The sequence below is a fragment of the Fundulus heteroclitus genome, chromosome 21 (assembly GCF_011125445.2).
Source record: "Fundulus heteroclitus isolate FHET01 chromosome 21, MU-UCD_Fhet_4.1, whole genome shotgun sequence".
NCBI lineage: Eukaryota > Metazoa > Chordata > Actinopteri > Cyprinodontiformes > Fundulidae > Fundulus > Fundulus heteroclitus.
Window position 1 is genome coordinate 36,440,178 of NC_046381.1, and position 17,020 is coordinate 36,457,197.

General features: G+C 39.5%; 1 protein-coding gene and 1 long non-coding RNA gene across 2 annotated transcripts; both read left to right on the top strand.

The window, feature by feature from the left end:
• The first annotated feature begins 842 nt into the window (after positions 1-842).
• On the top strand, positions 843-2,664 carry LOC118556958. The gene is made up of 4 exons (XR_004927521.1): positions 843-927; positions 1,200-1,286; positions 1,461-1,826; positions 2,468-2,664. It is a non-coding gene; the product is annotated as an uncharacterized LOC118556958 (long non-coding RNA).
• A 10,812-nt stretch (positions 2,665-13,476) lies between these two features.
• On the top strand, positions 13,477-16,866 carry LOC110368374 (myelin-associated glycoprotein-like). The gene is made up of 7 exons (XM_036125121.1): positions 13,477-13,561; positions 13,756-14,121; positions 14,526-14,825; positions 14,902-15,159; positions 16,428-16,515; positions 16,601-16,631; positions 16,814-16,866. The coding sequence occupies exons 1-7, from the start codon at positions 13,477-13,479 to the stop codon at positions 16,841-16,843; spliced, it is 1,158 nt and encodes a 385-aa protein (XP_035981014.1). The 3' UTR covers positions 16,844-16,866.
• The last annotated feature ends 154 nt before the right edge of the window (positions 16,867-17,020 follow it).

Genomic DNA, 17,020 nt, shown 5'->3' on the forward strand with positions numbered 1-17,020 from the left:
CTACTCTTTTACATAGAAGTTTTTATGCCATGGTACGGGAACAAGTGATCAGAAAGTCCTGATATTTTGAAGTCTTTCTGCTAGAAAAAGTCTAAATGCCTGTGCAAATTCTCAGATATCCGCCTAAAGCCTCTCTAAAACTAGCAGTGAATCGGCTCATTGCTCATTGTCATTGCAATTGTACATTTCAATTAAATTTGTGTTTTGCATTATAGAAATCTGGAAATCACAAAAGTATCAAAAAAAGATAATATTGTTTGGTTGAACAATGACGCAAACTAAAAGGAAGACATTTTTTAAAGATAATAAAATTAAATTGAGTTTTTGTGTTTTTGAAATGTTAAAAAGATTAAGAAATATGATTTAATTCAAAACAAGTTTTAACAGTGCAAGACATAAAGTAGTCATGGAATTTCAGTGCATACTTGAACAAAGTGCTCGTTATTTATAACGTCCCAACTTTTAACCAGTGTGTTTTAGGGAAGTGATGAGATGTAGACTAAGAGGAGCTGAAAAAGCTTAGAAAAACATGCAGTAAGAGTAGGACCGTGATAATGTGGTTCAGCAGGTTTCTCATACTGATGGCTGCTGCAGCTTTTTGTCAATAAAAGAGTGATTTGGATTTTAAATAGACTTCTGGGAAGACGTACAAAACTCCTGAAACACCTTCAGCATTTTATCTTAAAGAAGATTATCATGAGGTTAAAAGTAACCTCTATATGATGACATTGTGATGTTAAAATGAGGGGTGGTTAAAGTGATTTCCTGTTTCATGTGGTCTAAGAGAACAGACCAATTGTAACAACAAGTCTTACAGCTATACCACCACATTTCCTGTGAAGCAGAGAAGGAGGTGGTTTGATCCGCTGCAGACTAACTAAAATTAACCAGTTTTAAAACTAAACTGTTTCAGCTGGAAATTAATTGGTAAGTTAAACTTACAGGTTTTTGCAGTTAAGCTTTGGCGTTCCGTGTAATTGAGATTTCAAAAATACATTTTTATTTTAAAATGACTTTGAAATGAATTATTCCGCAAATGTTTTGAGATATTAAACATTCTTAAGAATTATTTTGGACATCTTTTTACTAGATGGCTGCTTCTGGTTTTAGTGTCTTAATTTTTGATTACTGTAAAAAAGCCCTGCTTTAGTTTGAGACATTCTGTCCAATGAAAATAAAAAGATTTTCTGCTTGTCTAGAGATGAATGCTGATCAGAGTCTGATGGCAGCTCTGTCTGGGAACGTGTTGGCAGTCAACATGTTACTGAGTGTCTTCTTTCTTCCAGGTGAGCTGTTTGTTCACTTCCTTTCATTCAGAAACATCCCATGAATCATTTCTAATCTGAAAACATTAGATCCTGATATTGTTCAAAGCCTCCATGTGTAACATGCTGCAGCTGAACTGGAGTTTGTTAATCATATTTTGCGCCACGTTTTTGTTAATTTGTTTGTTTTAACAGGTGCTTTGGCTCTTTGTGGTGATATAAAACCAGGCCTCACAATCACTGCAGCGAGGAAGACTGAAGCTCTGAGTGGATCTTGTCTGCAAATCCCATGTAGCTTTAATACAGAGGATCCCATATATGACAATGGAAAAAAGGTCAATGGTGTGTGGTCAAAACATAATTCAAATTTAGCTATTTTCAACAGCAGTGGGTCAGTTAACACCTATCGATTGGAAATTATTGGAGACCTGAGAGAGAGAAACTGCACCACTCTGTTTCCTAATCTAAACACTAGTTTTACAGACAAATACTTCTTCAGAATTGAGAACGGGGACTACAAAGCAACAGCTTGTGCTGATATTCTTCACATAGCAGTTAAAGGTAAGATCATTTTTCTTTTAATATACCAACAGATTTATAGGTAAGCTGCTCTGTTGAATGATTGACACTTTTGTGTTAAAAAATATTGAATCTTCTTTGGGATTTTTACAGAATGCCAAGATGTCAGAGCAGCTTCTGATAAAAGTAGCTGGCTAAAAACCCTCATGTGTGGCTGCTACATATATATTATTATCAGATTGGAGTTAAATAAATCTGAAAAAAAAAACATGTATTCTATCTATCTATCTATCTATCTATATCTATCTATCTATCTATCTATATCTATCTATATCTATATATATATATATATATATATATATATATATATATATATATATATATATATATATATATATATATATATATATATATATATATATATATATATCAGAGAGGCTGGGGGTTGGGGGTGGCGAATGGTGCCTACCTCCAGCAGTCATTGGGAGAGAGGCAGGGTGTACCAGCATAGAGGCAACCATGCACACACACTACAACTACGGGCAATTTAAACTGAACAGTCATGTTTTTAGACTGTTGGAAGACGTTGGAGGAACCAAAGCATACACAAGGAGAACAGGTGAACAAACAAACTCAAATAAATTCAGACACTCTAAGATTATGTCTCTGATGTGAACTCCCAGATTCTCCTTGGAGTCCCAGCATTAACATCCCTGCTGATCTGAAGGAGCATCAGTCTGTCACTATCAGCTGCTCAGCTTTGACTCCCTGTCCACACTCACCTCCTGAACTCACCTGGAGTCTCCAACAAGACTCTCACAGACAAACAGAGAAAAACACAGAGGGAACCTTTACAACTAAAATCCAGGAGACCATCACTCTGTCAGACATACACGATGGATACAACATCAGATGTTCTGCCACATATCCTGTGAATGGAGGAAGCAAGACAGCAGAGACAGAAGTGACTCTCAGTGTTTCATGTAAGTGATCCTGTCAGCACGTCATGGTTCAGCTGTTTCTGATCAGTAAAGTTAATGTGTATCCCATTTTCCTCAGATGCTCCTAAAGACACCTCAGCATCCATCAGTCCATCAGGTTTGGTGTCAGCAGGTAGCTGGGTGGAGCTGAGCTGCTCCAGCAGAGCCAAGCCTCCCATCAGCAGCTTCACCTGGTTCAGAATCAGCAGAGATGGAGCCAGAAAAGTATCTACAGGGCACTTTTACAGCTTCAATGTTACTGAGGGAGGAGAGTATTACTGTGTGGCTACAAATAATCTGGGTCATCAGAGATCATCAGTGATCCTTCTTATTAACAAAGGTAACTCTTGTATTTTTACTACTCTTAGTCTGTCTATATATATATCCATCCAGCCAGCCATCCTCTTCCACTTATCCGGGGTCGGGTCGTAGGGAGGCCCAGACGTCCCTCTCCACAGCCACTTGGGCCAGCTCCTCCGGGGGAATCCCAAGGCGTTCCCAGGCCAGCCAAGAAACATAAGTCCCTCCAACGTGTCCTGGGTCTTCCCCTGGGTCTCCTCATGGTGGGATGTGTCTGGAACACCTCACCAGGGAGGCGTCCAGGAGGCATCCTGACCAGATGCCCGAGCCACCTCAACTGGCTCCTCTCGACGTGGATGGAATAATATATATAAACATGATCTTCATTGTAAATAAGTCGGACTCATTTCCGGTGAGAGTTGGACTCCACGAAGGTTGCCCTTTGTCACGATTCTGTTCAGAACTTTTATGGACAGAATTTCTAGGCGCAGCCAAGGTGTTGAGGGGATCCGTTTTGGTGGCCTTAGGATTGCGTCTCTGCTATTCACGGATGACGTGGTCCTGTTGGCTTCATCAGGGCGTGATCTACAGCTCTCACTGGAGCGGTTCGCAGCCGAGTACGAAGTGGCTGGGATGAAAATCAGTGCCTCCAAATCCGAGACCATGGTCTTGAACCGGAAAAGGGTAGAGTGCCTTCTCCGGGTTGGGGAGGATGTCCTGCCCCTAGTGGAGGAGTTCAAGTATCTTGGGGTCTTGTTCACGAATGAGGGGAAGATGGAGCGGGAGATCGACAGGCGGATTGGTGCAGCGTCTGCTGTGAAGCGGGCGCTGTACCGGTCCGTTGTGGTGAAGAGAGAGCTGAGCCAAAAGGCGAAGCTCTTCATTTACCGGTCGATCTACGTTTCTACCCTCATCTGTGGTCATGCGCTTTGGGTCGTGACCGAAAGAACGAGATCCCGGATACAAGCGGCTGAAATGAGTTTTCTCCGTAGTGTGTCGGGCTCTCCCTTAGAGATAGGGTGAGGAGCTCAGTCATCCGGGGAGGACTCAGAGTAGAGCCGCTGCTCCTCCACGTCGAGAGGAGCCAGTTGAGGTGGCTCGGGCATCTGGTTAGGATGCCTCCTGGACGCCTCCCTGGTGAGGTGTTCCAGACACATCCCACCAGGAGGAGGCCCAGGACACGCTGGAGGGACTATGTTTCTCGGCTGGCCTGGGAACGCATTGGGATTCCCTGGAAGAGCTGGCCCAAGTGGCTGGGGAGAGGGATGTCTGGGCCTCCCTACGGATGGATGGATGGATGGATGGATGGATGGATGGATGGATGGATGGATGGATGGATGGATGGATGGATGGATGGATGGATGGATGGATGGATGGATGGATGGATGGATGGATGGGATTTTGTTCCAGATAAGTGGAGCATAAGAACTAAATGCTGCTTCTCCATGTTTGATTCTGGTTATGAGGATGCAGAATACCTTTGAGCCAGTGGTTTGGAGGGTTGATACACTGATAACAAGTCTGTGATGTATTTAGGTGCAAAGCCATTCAGTGATTTATAGACTAACAAGAGGATTTTAAAGTCTATTTACTAAGATACAGGGAGCCAGTGTAAGGACTTTAGAACTGGGGTGATGTGCTCTACTTTCTTAGTCTTAGTGAGGATGAAGGCAGCAGCATTCTGGATCAGCTGCAGTTGTCTGATCCACTTTTTAGGCAGACCTGTGAAGTGAAGTGAAAGGTGATGGTGTTTTGCTGTGTATTCATCCTTTGCAAATATGTGCATAGGAAGCAAAGGGTAAGAAGGGGAAGGGAAGGAGGCCAGGTTGCAAGTGGAATGGAGGTAGGGAGAGGACTGGCTTGTCACACATCTTGTTTTGGTCTATCAACGTTGCTCAACATTCCACCTAGTGGTGGAATTTCACTTATTGCTCATTTAAGCTCCCATTTCTGATTTGCTCCTTGTTGGATTACTCTGTGTTTTAAGACTAATCCTGTTTGTTTTCACATTATTTTGATGCTGCAGTAAGCTTTTGCTTTTTTAAAAAAACTTTTTTTATTTTTGTCTGTTTACATTTCGGTCCATCTCTCAGTGCCTCAACCTGACACGTATTCATGTGTTCATAAAATAAAAATGTCATCAGCAAAATGAGGGAACATATTTAGTTGATTTGGTACCCAAACATATTCTGTTCAGGAGAAGCTGAGCATGCTGTTCTTTTGCAGATCAAGATTTTGGACTTTTCTGTACTATAGTGAAGATCCTGGTAATTCTAATGCTCTGCAGTACAATCTTAATTTCTGAATGGTGAGACACACTTTTCCATGAGTTGATGCGCTGTTACATTGTGAGTTTTAATCTTTGTTATTTAGGCTCATCTTTTTCTTTCAGCTGGTTTAGATTCTCCAACAAACCAAAGAAGGTAAGCTACATGACTTACCTAACATTAAAATCATGTAAACATGTTTAGAAGTGGATGCAGACAGAGTGTATTTATAATCTCTCATGGATTTGTTTTAAATCCAGTCAGACTGCAGAACGTTTGAATTGCATTTATTTATTTCACTTTATTGCTTCATGCCTACAGGACTCAGAAGATGCAGATGTCAAAAAAGTGATGGCGATTCGTACATCATGAACCACAAGGAGACAGGGAAGATGTTCACTGTCCTTTTATCAAGCTCGCAACCATTCATTGAACCCAACCAAATACAGCAAGCAATTTCAAAGAGGGTAAAAAAAAGTTACCGTGCAAAACCAATTCGGCCCGCCCCGTTTAAATGGGAAAATTGTATGGGCTACTGGGAGTTTGAGAGCTGCCACAAGAGACAGATGAAGTTTTAATCAATAGATTAGGAGGTAATGATGATAATCATTATTTAAAAAGATAATAATGATGAATATTATTTACAGTGCAGTTTAAGTATCTCAAAGAGCTACAAGCAACAGTAAAAAACAAAATTAGAAAGATAATTACAAACTTTGACTTTGTCATCTCCTCCCCAACCCTGTCTGAAAAGGTTTAGTCCGGGAAGGAGCCATACGGTCAGATTTACAGTAAGATTCATCTCTAGACAGCTAGATTTAACTCCACCAACTCCTCACAACAGCCGCTTGACCCAAAATATTCAAAAAACCCATAATACGACATAACTGTGCTTCGTTCAGAACCAACAAAGAAACATTGAGGGAGGAAAGATTTACCCCAAGCTATGGATGTGGCAATAATGACCGCAGACATTTTGTTGTATGAGTTTTCCCCTGACTTTTAATCAGATTAACTGTAGATGCCAAAACATTTCAGGAGAGGTTTCAAATTTGATAAATCACTTGTACTGAAATGTGCTCTATAAATATATTTGCCTTGCCTTGACTTGCCTTTGCGGATGCTAAGTACATACAATTGCATATTCTCTCATAAATTTGCGTAGATTGGTTATCAGAATATGATCTGCATATTCAGATTTTGCCTGCTGGTCTGCTCATTTTACATATACAAATTTCAAGCACTGCCCTAAATCGTTTAGATCAGGAAAGCACAATACATTCGACCCATAGAATTAGGAGAGTGTATGCCTTTTTTTACGATGAGCAGTTGTGTAAGACTCTTTTTTTCCTTTTGCCAATCAAGCTGCTTTGTTTGCTTTCTTAGTAAAGTGTGTATTTTGTTTAATGCTGAGCAGATAAAATACAAAAATGTCACTATAAAACAGACAGTGAGTTCTTCCACTGGATCTGAATGGCAAATGATTGAACATCTACCGGTTTACAGGAACCAGACCATGGTTACATTTACAAATGTACAGCTATTTTTTTTCTTTTTGTATTTTTCTTCTACATTGTGATGTCTTTGTACTGAAATGTGTTATACAAATAAATATTACTTGCCTTCCAAAATTACAAATTGTGATCATTTCCTGATTTTGACAAAGAGGCTAAAAATAATTAAACCATGACTCAAAGGTTAATAGATATGTTCCGTTATTAAAAAAAATAATAATAGTAAAGTATGACTGGATAATGCTGAAGTATTGTATTTGAAATATGCAATAAAACATTGTTTTCGTGCAGTGAAAATACACAAATTGACTGTAATTTGTGAAGTCCATGTGGAAATTTGCAAATATTAAATGCATGTTGGGCTTTGGATATTAGTGACACAGAGAGAGATTGCGGCTGTTGCCTTGGCATTTAGATCAAGACACAAATTTTGTCTTTTCCATATAGAAAATAATTTCTGACTTGAATTGCTTTTAGTTTTAGTAATATTTTGTGAAAAACACAAGTTGTTATTAGTAAAATAATTTCAATGACCTGACTGTTTGGCTTATTATTATTTGTTTCATTTCAAGTTTAATTTAGGATATTCATAGATTTGAACATAATACTATGAGTGATGCACCTGAATCTGGAGACCCGATAATTCAGCCGACACAGAAATTAACGTTTTGAAAGGTTTACTAAATTAACTGGTGTCACTGGAACAGGAACGGACGGATCAAGCTCTGGAAACCCTTATCAGAACCCAGGAGGTTGCATTGGTTCTGATGGTGTGATTCAAAGGCTGTGTGTGGGTGATTCGGATCACTGTCTGACTGATCCACTTAACGTAGTCAGCTTGCAGGGCAGAGACAGAAGGGGAATCCAATGTCTGGCTTGGGTCATACACAGAGAGGCGGTAAACAGGCTGAGGTTTCCAGTAGGGCTGAGGCAAGAGGTGAAACCGGTCTCACATCTGTCCACTAAGTGTGGAGCCCATCCCCCTGACCTGCTCTCCTCCATTGGCTGGCGCTTTGACTCACTGGTGCGTTGGCGGTCCTTGGTATCTAGGGCTTGGTGCTCAGGCAGGTGCCGGCTTGCTCCTGGCGGCTGCTTCGCGGGCCTGAGCCCCTGTGGCTCTGTCGGTGGCTCCACCGGGAGGCGGGATGTCCTGGGGCCCATTCCTGGATCCGCTCCAGCGTAGCTGGCTGCCGGTGGAACCCATGGGCTTGTCAAAGCTCAACTTAATGAAGGTGGAATTGGGGTAAATTAGCTTCACTAATTCAGAACAACATTGGACATGTGTTTCAACCCATTCACAATGCAAAGCCCCAGTTAACCAGCACCTTATTTTGAGTAAATAATATTCTAAAGACTGATTTGCTCAGTAAAATCGTTTAAACCTTATGGTCGATCTTATTAATGCGATTCTCCCTCCGAGCGCCTGGGGGTTGTTGTAGTGATCGGTCGCTAAACAGGTTTAAGTCTAAAGTTATCAAAATTGCCTTTAAAACCGACATTAATATTCGATATTTATGCGGGAATAAGGCTCATAGCCCTGTTGGCCGACGGCGGAGCCGAATGGTTAAGCTTTATGCCTTAAAACAAGCTCTTTGTGAATGTCCGGAACCGGATGTTAACAGAAGCTAATAGCATTTTGGCTAGCGGGCATTCGGCGCTAACAAATAAAGGCTTTAGCTTTATTTCTAGTCATAATGACTGGGCTGGATAACGTAAACATTTATGTCCCATCAATGTATGAAACCCTTGTGGAGATAACCTTTGTTATAACCATAAAACACACTTGACAATGACATGGTACCGAATGCTAGCAATGAGCTATCTTGTTAGCCCTTTGTTTTAAAGACACCGTGTGCAAACGGTTTACAAACATTTCCCAAATGAACCATTTAAACTTTCCCTTTTGGGTCTCTCTGCTAAACCTGCTGGTGCCTCATGTGAGTCGGTCCACTTTGCCCATTCAAGGAAGGAGCACTGGAAAGAAGGAAGGTTGTTGGTTTGTCTTGGAAGGCTAGCGTTTAACTCTGCAGCTATGAGCTAACCAACAGCGTGGTCGGGCAGCTTGGGGTTCTGCGGCCTAATTTAAGCAGGTTCTCCTGAGCATTCAAAGTGGGTCCTGTTGCCAGCTTTTCAGCTCCATCTGGGGTTCGCTTCCCTGTAATGGCAGACAAGAATAAACAAAGCTGCTTCGGCAATCTGTACTTTGCGGCTGGTTTGCGCAGCAGTCAGAGTGCAACTTAGCTCTGGTCAGTGTGTTGTTTATCCGGATTCAGTCAGGTCCTCCGCTCCCTCTTGGTCATTCCATTGAAGCAGCAGATGAGTTCCACAGAAGGGTTGGTCTGTGGGCTTTCGGCCTTGAGTCACATGGCTGCTGAGGAAGGGGACTGGGTGGCTGGCTAGCCCCCCCTCTTCCCTCGGGAGGTCCAGGAGAAAGTGGTCTGAGTTAAGTCAGGAGTGTGAGAGTGTCTGGTCAGAAGAGAGAGATTTCTGAGGTGCTCTGACCTTTATCTGTGGGGAGTGGTCCACAGCTGGCATCCTGCTGAGAGAGAGGCCATCCTTTATGCCTGTGAGGGTCCCATGTTTGAAGCAGGGGTGGAATTCCTTTGTCATCTCTTCCATATTACTGTTCAGAATTCAATATGACATCAGTATTCATCATGGCGTTATTATAGCACAACACCACATTGCCAGACAGGACACACAAAAAAAATAAGAGGCAAATCTGGAATCCAGGCTTGATAATCATTAATGGGAGGCACAATACAGGCACAGATTTCCGATCAGGGGCAACGGCAGGCAGCCTTGGTCGAGAGATGGTTTAGGAATTTAAAGTCCCAGAAACAGAAGCCAACAGGAGAATCTGACACGGGCAAGGCAGGCAGGAGAAATTACAGGAATCAGAGAGGATGATAACAGGAACACTGGATGGTTTATTTACACGATGGCTTTCAAGGATCTGGCAATTACACACTGGGAGAGGCTGGAATAAATAGTGCTCACACCAGATGCAGCGACTCCACTTAATTAGAGCTGCCACAGGTGTAACTGCTCAGACCTTGATTACCTGAGTATAGCGTGAGTAGGAACAGGAACAGGGAATGCCAGCAGCCGACTGGATCATTATAGCTATGTTAGACATTGGAAGTGAATTATTTATGTTTATAAGTTTAATGCTATATTTTATTGGTCTTTGTTCAAATTGTTAGAACAAATTAATTGTAAATGCTTAAACATTCCATGTGTCATATAATTTTTTCAGGTATTTTGATGAAAACAGGCAGTCATGCATTCAAGCCAAGGTTTTGCATTTGTGTAAGTGTTTTGTAAAAAGCTTAAAGTTCAAGTTGGAGAGGAACTGAACACACTGCAGGGAAATGTGACCCAAATCCGATCCTTTTGCCCATATGCAACATATATCTGTCTTTTTCATGGTAGTGTGAACGGCTCAATTCCGGTCTTTTCACCCCACAAAAAATCCGATTTGTGCCACTTCCATATGTGGTACTAATTTGGATACTTAGCAGATTTTTTTCGGAGCGTCCACTGTCTGAACGGTCATGTTGTATTTTATCCATCTTTCACGTCACTCTCCTGTCTCTCACAGTAGTAGCAGCTAGTGCTCCAAAAAGACCATTGTTAATAGCTGTGCCGCATTATTTTTACTTTATTTTGTCTCGCTATGATATAGTCTTAATATTGTCAGCTCCGATTGCTCAACAACTTTTTAATAAAAACAAGTAGAGATGCCACTGTCCATTGTGGCTCTACACACAGGAGGAGTGAATGTTGCTTGTCAAGACTTGATGCAATCTACTGGGTTTCCTTAGGAAACCTTTTAACCAATCTATCTGTATGATTTGATAAAATTGACCCTTTAAGGTACCCTGACATGACATCTGTTGTGAATTGGCACTATATAAATAAAATTGAAGTGAGATTAAAATTAAAATTAAATTATAACACTACAACTCTTAACCAGTGTCAGTGTGTTTTAGGGAAGTAATAAGGTATAGACTAAGAGGAGCTGAAAAAGCTGAGAAAAACTTGCAGTAAAAGTAGGACAGTGATAAAGTGGTTTAGCAATTTCCTCATACAGATGGCTCCTGCAGGTTTTTGTCAAAAAAGAGATATGGCTAACCTGGTTCTGATATCTGGAAAGGCGTGCATTTTAGAATTACTGTACATTCAGAAGAGAACATCTATTAATCTTAAAGTAGAATATCCTGGATTTAAAATCAACCATTATATGATGATATTGTGATGTTAAAAGTGATTTCCTGTTTCATGTGGTCTAAGAGAAGAAACCAGTTGAAACAACAAGTCTCACAGCTATGCCACCGCATTTCCTGTAAGCAGAGTAGGAGGTGGTTTGATGTACTGCAGACTAACTAAAATTAACCGGTTTTAAACCTAAACTGTTTCTTTTTCACCTGAACCTTTTACAGTTGGATTCTTCTTATTATACACTTTACAAATTTAATATTTAATTATTTGGGGTTTATGTGAATTTAAAAAAATGCATTAAAATGTTAAAATAATCTTATTCTATATATTTTTTTAAGTATATATTAAACCTTTTTGTATTTCCAACACATGTTTACAAGATGGTAACTTCTGGTTGGATTATGTTAATTTCCAGTTAATGTAAAAATCTGTGAAAAAACAAAGATAGATTTTTTTGTTTGTCTAGAGATGAATGACGATTGGAATCGGATGGCAGCTGATTTCTAGTCTGAAACATTAGATCCTGATATTGTTTAAAGGCTCAGCATTTTGTCCTTGTGTTGTCTTTGACTATTATTTAAATTAGTAGGATGTTTTGAAACACCCAAGTGTGACTAACATGCAGAAAAATAAAGAAAAAATACTTTTTCAAACCACTGTAAGTTTGAATTAACTATACCACCAAAGTTTTTCATCTCAATTGAAAGGTTAATTGCCAGTTTATGAAGTTAGGCTGTCTCCAAATGTCTGTGCAGATAACTGAAACTAGTTATTGTCCTGACTGAGTTGAAACAAATTCTTTGCCACTCATGACTTGATATGTTAAACACAGTAAAAAAAAAAGTGCGTCATCAGTATAGCTTTGAATCAGACACTGCGCGAGAGGCACTGCATGGTTTCAAATGGGCTGAGTTTGTGAGTTCTTCCTACTGTAGGGAACACCAATCAGAGTTTTACAACCATGAGGAAGCTTATTTCATCCTAGTGTTAGTCCAGTCTGTCATGAGCTCAGTGTTTGCAAGCTGTTAGAAGATTTTAGATAGAATAAGGGCGATGATGATCAGCTTACCATGTCCTTCTCAATATTGACTTTTATTTCATCATCATTGGATTATATACCTCAAAGAGGATCCACCCCACAACTAAAACTCAACTGTAACAAACATTTTTTTTGTCTGTTCTACAAGCTACATTTGGATGACAATTGGGTTTAGTATGGGACTCTTGAACGTTTTGGTTCTGTAGAGATTTTATTTTCACTTATCTAAAACTAGTATTAAATCGGCTCATTGGTTATTGTCATTGCAATTGTACATTCCAATTAAATTTGTCTTTTGCATTATGGATATCTGGAAATCACAAAAATATCAAAAAAGATGATAATGTTGGTTAAATGAACAAATGAACAAACTAAAAGAAAGATAAGAACGGATGATACAATTAAATTGAGTTTTTGTGTTTGTGAAATGTAAAGATTGAGAAATATGATTTAATTCAAAACTATTTGTAACGGAACAAAACATAAAGTAGTCAAGGAATTTCAGTGCATACTTGAACAAAGTGCTTGTTATTTATAACGTCCCAACTTTTAACCAGTGTCAGTGTGTTTTAGGGAAGTGATGAGATGTAGACTAAGAGGAGCTGAAAAAGTTGAGAAAAACATGCAGTAAGAGTAGGACGGTGATAATGTGGTTGAGCGGGTTTCTCATACTGATGGCTGCTGCAGGTTTTTTTTGTCAATAAAAGAGTGATTTGGATTTTAAACAGACTTCTGGAAATACGTACAAATCCCCTGAAACACCGTAAGCATTTTAGAATTACAATGAGAAGAGAACATCTGTCCATCTTTAAGTAGATTATCCTGAGTTTAAAATCAACCTCTATATGACATTGTGATGTTAAAATGAGGGGTGGTAAAAGTGATTTCCTGTTTCATGTGGTCTAAATGAACAGACCAGAGTTAACAACAAGTCTTACAGCTATACCACCACATTTCCTGTGAAGCAGAGAAGGAGGTGGTTTGATCCGCTGCAGACTAACTAAAATTAACCAGTTTTAAAACTAAACTGTTTCAGCTGGAAATTAATTGGTAAGTTAATCTTACAAGTTTTTGTAGTTACGCTTTTTAACATTATACTATATACATGTTTTGAGTTTTATGCAATTAAAATTTCAAAAACAAAATTTAATTTTAAAATCTATTTAAAATAAACTATTCTGTAGATATGTTCAGGTATTAAACATTCTTATTTTTTTATTTCAAACATTTTACCAGAAGGCAACTTCTGGTTTTATGGTGAACATTTACAGTTACTGTCAAAAAGAAAAAAGTGCTGCTTTATTTAAAATTTTCTTTTTTCAAAATCAGAGCAAACAAAAATAAATTAGATTTTCTGCTTGTCTAGAGATGAATGCTGATCAGAGTCTGATGGCAGCTCTGTCTGAGAGCGTGTTGGCAGTCAACATGTTACTGAGTGTCTTCTTTCTTCCAGGTGAGCTGTTTGTTCACTTCCTTTCATTCAGAGACGTCACATGAATCATTTCTGGTCTGAAAACATTAGATCCTGATATTGTTCAAAGCCTCCATGTGTAACATGCTGCAGCTGAACTGGAGGCTGTGGATCATGAAGTTTCTCTGCAGGCAGATTTGCTCCATATTAGATTCATCCTTTGTTTGTTTTTACAGGTGCTTTTGCTTATTGTGGTGATATAAAACCAGGCCTCACAATCACTGCACCAAAGAAGATTGAAGCTCTGAGTGGATCTTGTCTGCAAATCCCATGTAGCTTTAATACAGAGGATCCCAAATATGACAGTAAAAGAACTGTCACTGGTGTGTGGTTAAAATATCTTTCAGGTGAGGTTATTTTCACAAGCAGTGGGTCAGTTAACACCTATCGACTGGAAATCATTGGAGACCTGAGAGAGAAAAACTGCACCACTCTGTTTCCTGATTTAAACAGAAGTTTGACAGACAAATACTTCTTCAGAGTTGAGAACGGACCATTCAGATCAACAGCTTGTGATGATCCTCTTCACATAACAGTTAAAGGTAGGAGAATATCCAGCATCTTCTTTTGGATTTTTAGAGAATGTTAAGATCTCAGAGCAGCTTGTGCAAAATATAATTCGCTAAAAACCCTCACGTCTGGCTGCAGCAAATATATTAGAACTTCATCTCTCTTTTATGGCAGCTCCCAAACTCCTGGGGGGATTGGTGCCTGACTAGTCACCAGTCTATCAGAGGACAGCATAGAGACAACCATGCACACACACTACAACTAAGGGCAATTTAGAGAGGCCATTAAACTGAACAGTCATGTTTTTAGACTGCTGAAAAAAGCTGGAGGAACCAAAGCACAAACAAGGAGAACAGGCGAACACACAACCTCGCATAAACTCAAATACATTCAGACATGTTTACTCTAAATATATGTGTTTTATGTGAACTCCCAGATTCTCCTTGGAGTCCCAGCATTAACATCCCTGGTGATCTGAAGGAGCATCAGTCTGTCACTATCAGCTGCTCAGCTTTGACTCCCTGTCCACACTCACCTCCTGAACTCACCTGGAATCTCCAACAAGACTCTCACAGACAAACAGAGAAAAACACAGAGGGAACCTTAAAAACTAAAATCCAGGAGACCATCACTCTGTCAGACACACATGATGGATACAACATCAGCTGTTCTGCCACATATCCTGTGAATGGAGGAAGCAAGACAGCAGAGACAGAAGTGACTCTCAGTGTTTCATGTAAGTGATCCTGTCAGCACGTCATGGTTCAGCTGTTTCTGATCAGTAAAGTTAATGTGTGTCCCATTTTCCTCAGATGCTCCTAAAGACACCTCAGCATCCATCAGTCCATCAGGTTTGGTGTCAGCAGGTAGCTGGGTGGAGCTGAGCTGCTCCAGCAGAGCCAAGCCTCCCATCAGCAGCTTCACCTGGTTCAGGAACAGCACAGATGGAGTCAGAGAAGTTGCTTCAGGGGATTTTTACAGCTTCAAAGTTGCTGAGGGAGGAGAGTATTACTGTGTGGCTGCAAATGATCTGGGTGATCAGAGATCATCATCAATCCTTCTTATTAAAGGTAACTATTCTTGTTTGGCCACTTTTAATCTGTTTACATATTTAAAGAAGTAATAACTGAAATGTCATTATTTCAGATGCAAAAGAACTAAAATATAGTTTTATGAAGAAATAAAGGTATATTTTTAGATGGAATATAATATGACCTCACACGCCATCTCTTTATGTTGTTTTCAAGTCTCTTGTTTACAAAACCAGGCCAGGCATGCATGCCTATAGACAACATATACGTAGACGCCTCGTTGGGCGGGTTCTGCCTATGCTGCGATGCGTCAGAGCGTCCGCCATGTTGAATGTGGCAAATCTGCAGTTACTCAGTCACTTAAACAGTGTCAGAGGGAGTTTAACTTCAGAATATACTTTATACTCGTAATATTTATATTTTTGTAATATTACGAGTTTATTTTTGTATCCCTTCGGCTTCCTTCTCCTCACTTTATTCTCGTAAAGAATAAAAATAATTAAAAGAATCTAACGTAGCCCTATTACTCCAGGAATGAAATAATTCTGCAAACTGTGACTATTCTGGAAATGTCCTCCCTTAATTCTCATTTTTCAAATTATGTTTTTCTCATAATATTACCACTTTTGTCTTTTTTCTTTTTACTTTATTGTCCTAGGACTTTTTTTCTCATATTAGTAACTTTCTCTTTAATACTCCCCTAAAATGTCTGTTCCTAATCTGTGACTATACCAGAACTTAAAAGGTTCACATGTGACACGGTTTTATGAAATAATGAAGACCACAATGTTTAGATTTAACCAATTGACTTTTATATTCATAACACACACACACACACACACACATACATACATACATACATACATACATACATACATACATACATACATACATATATATATATATATATATATATATATATATATATATATATATATATATATATATATATATTTATACAACGTGTGAGAAGGGGAGGGTAAGGGGGTTGGGTTGCAGATAGAAAGAGCTTGTCACACATCTTGTTTTGGTCTACAGACAGTACAGCAATTTGGCTCATTGCTCCTTTAAGCTCCTATTTGTTATTCACTCCTTGCTCTTTTTTTATGACAAGGCTGTATATGACCAGTCCTTTTTGTTTCTATTTTGTTTTGTTGCTTCTCTCACATCTGTTCAGATCATGCATTATAAAATAAAAATGTAAATAAGCCATTTAAATCATTAGCAAAAATAGTGAATATAAATAGATGGTTTAGAGCCAAAACAAGTTCTGTTCAGGAGAAGCTGAGCATGCTGTTCTGTTGCAGGTCCTCAAGATTATGGACTCAGTTTCTGTGTTAGGGTGAAGACCCTGGCAATTACAATGCTCTACAGTACAATCATCATCTCTGAGTGGTGAGACATACCTTTGCTATGAGTTGATGCTCTGTTAGATGGTGGGGTTTAATCTTTCTTACTTAGTCTCATCTTTTTCTTTCAGCTGGTTTAGATTTTACAACAAACCAAACAAGGTAAGCTACATGACTTCCCTCACATTAAAATCATGTAAGCATGTTTAGAAGTGGATGCAGACAGTGTATTTATCATGTTCCATGGCCGGCTTTGTTGTAAATCCAGTCAGACTGAAACAGAAGTAACTCTCACTGCAGAGTTTGAACTGCATTGATTTATTTTCACTTTGTTTTTTTCATAGCTACAGGACGATGTCAACATGAGTAATTGAGATCCAGGCATCATGAAGCCCAGGGAAGATTTTCATTGTCATCTTGCCATGACGAGATAACAAGTGTGGAGGGGAGGGGGGGGGGGGGGGTGTCCAGGAAAGGACCCCCTTTCATTTCTTATATAGAAATAAGTACCTTTGCCTGGGCAGAATTGATTTAGAAAACGGTTTAATGCT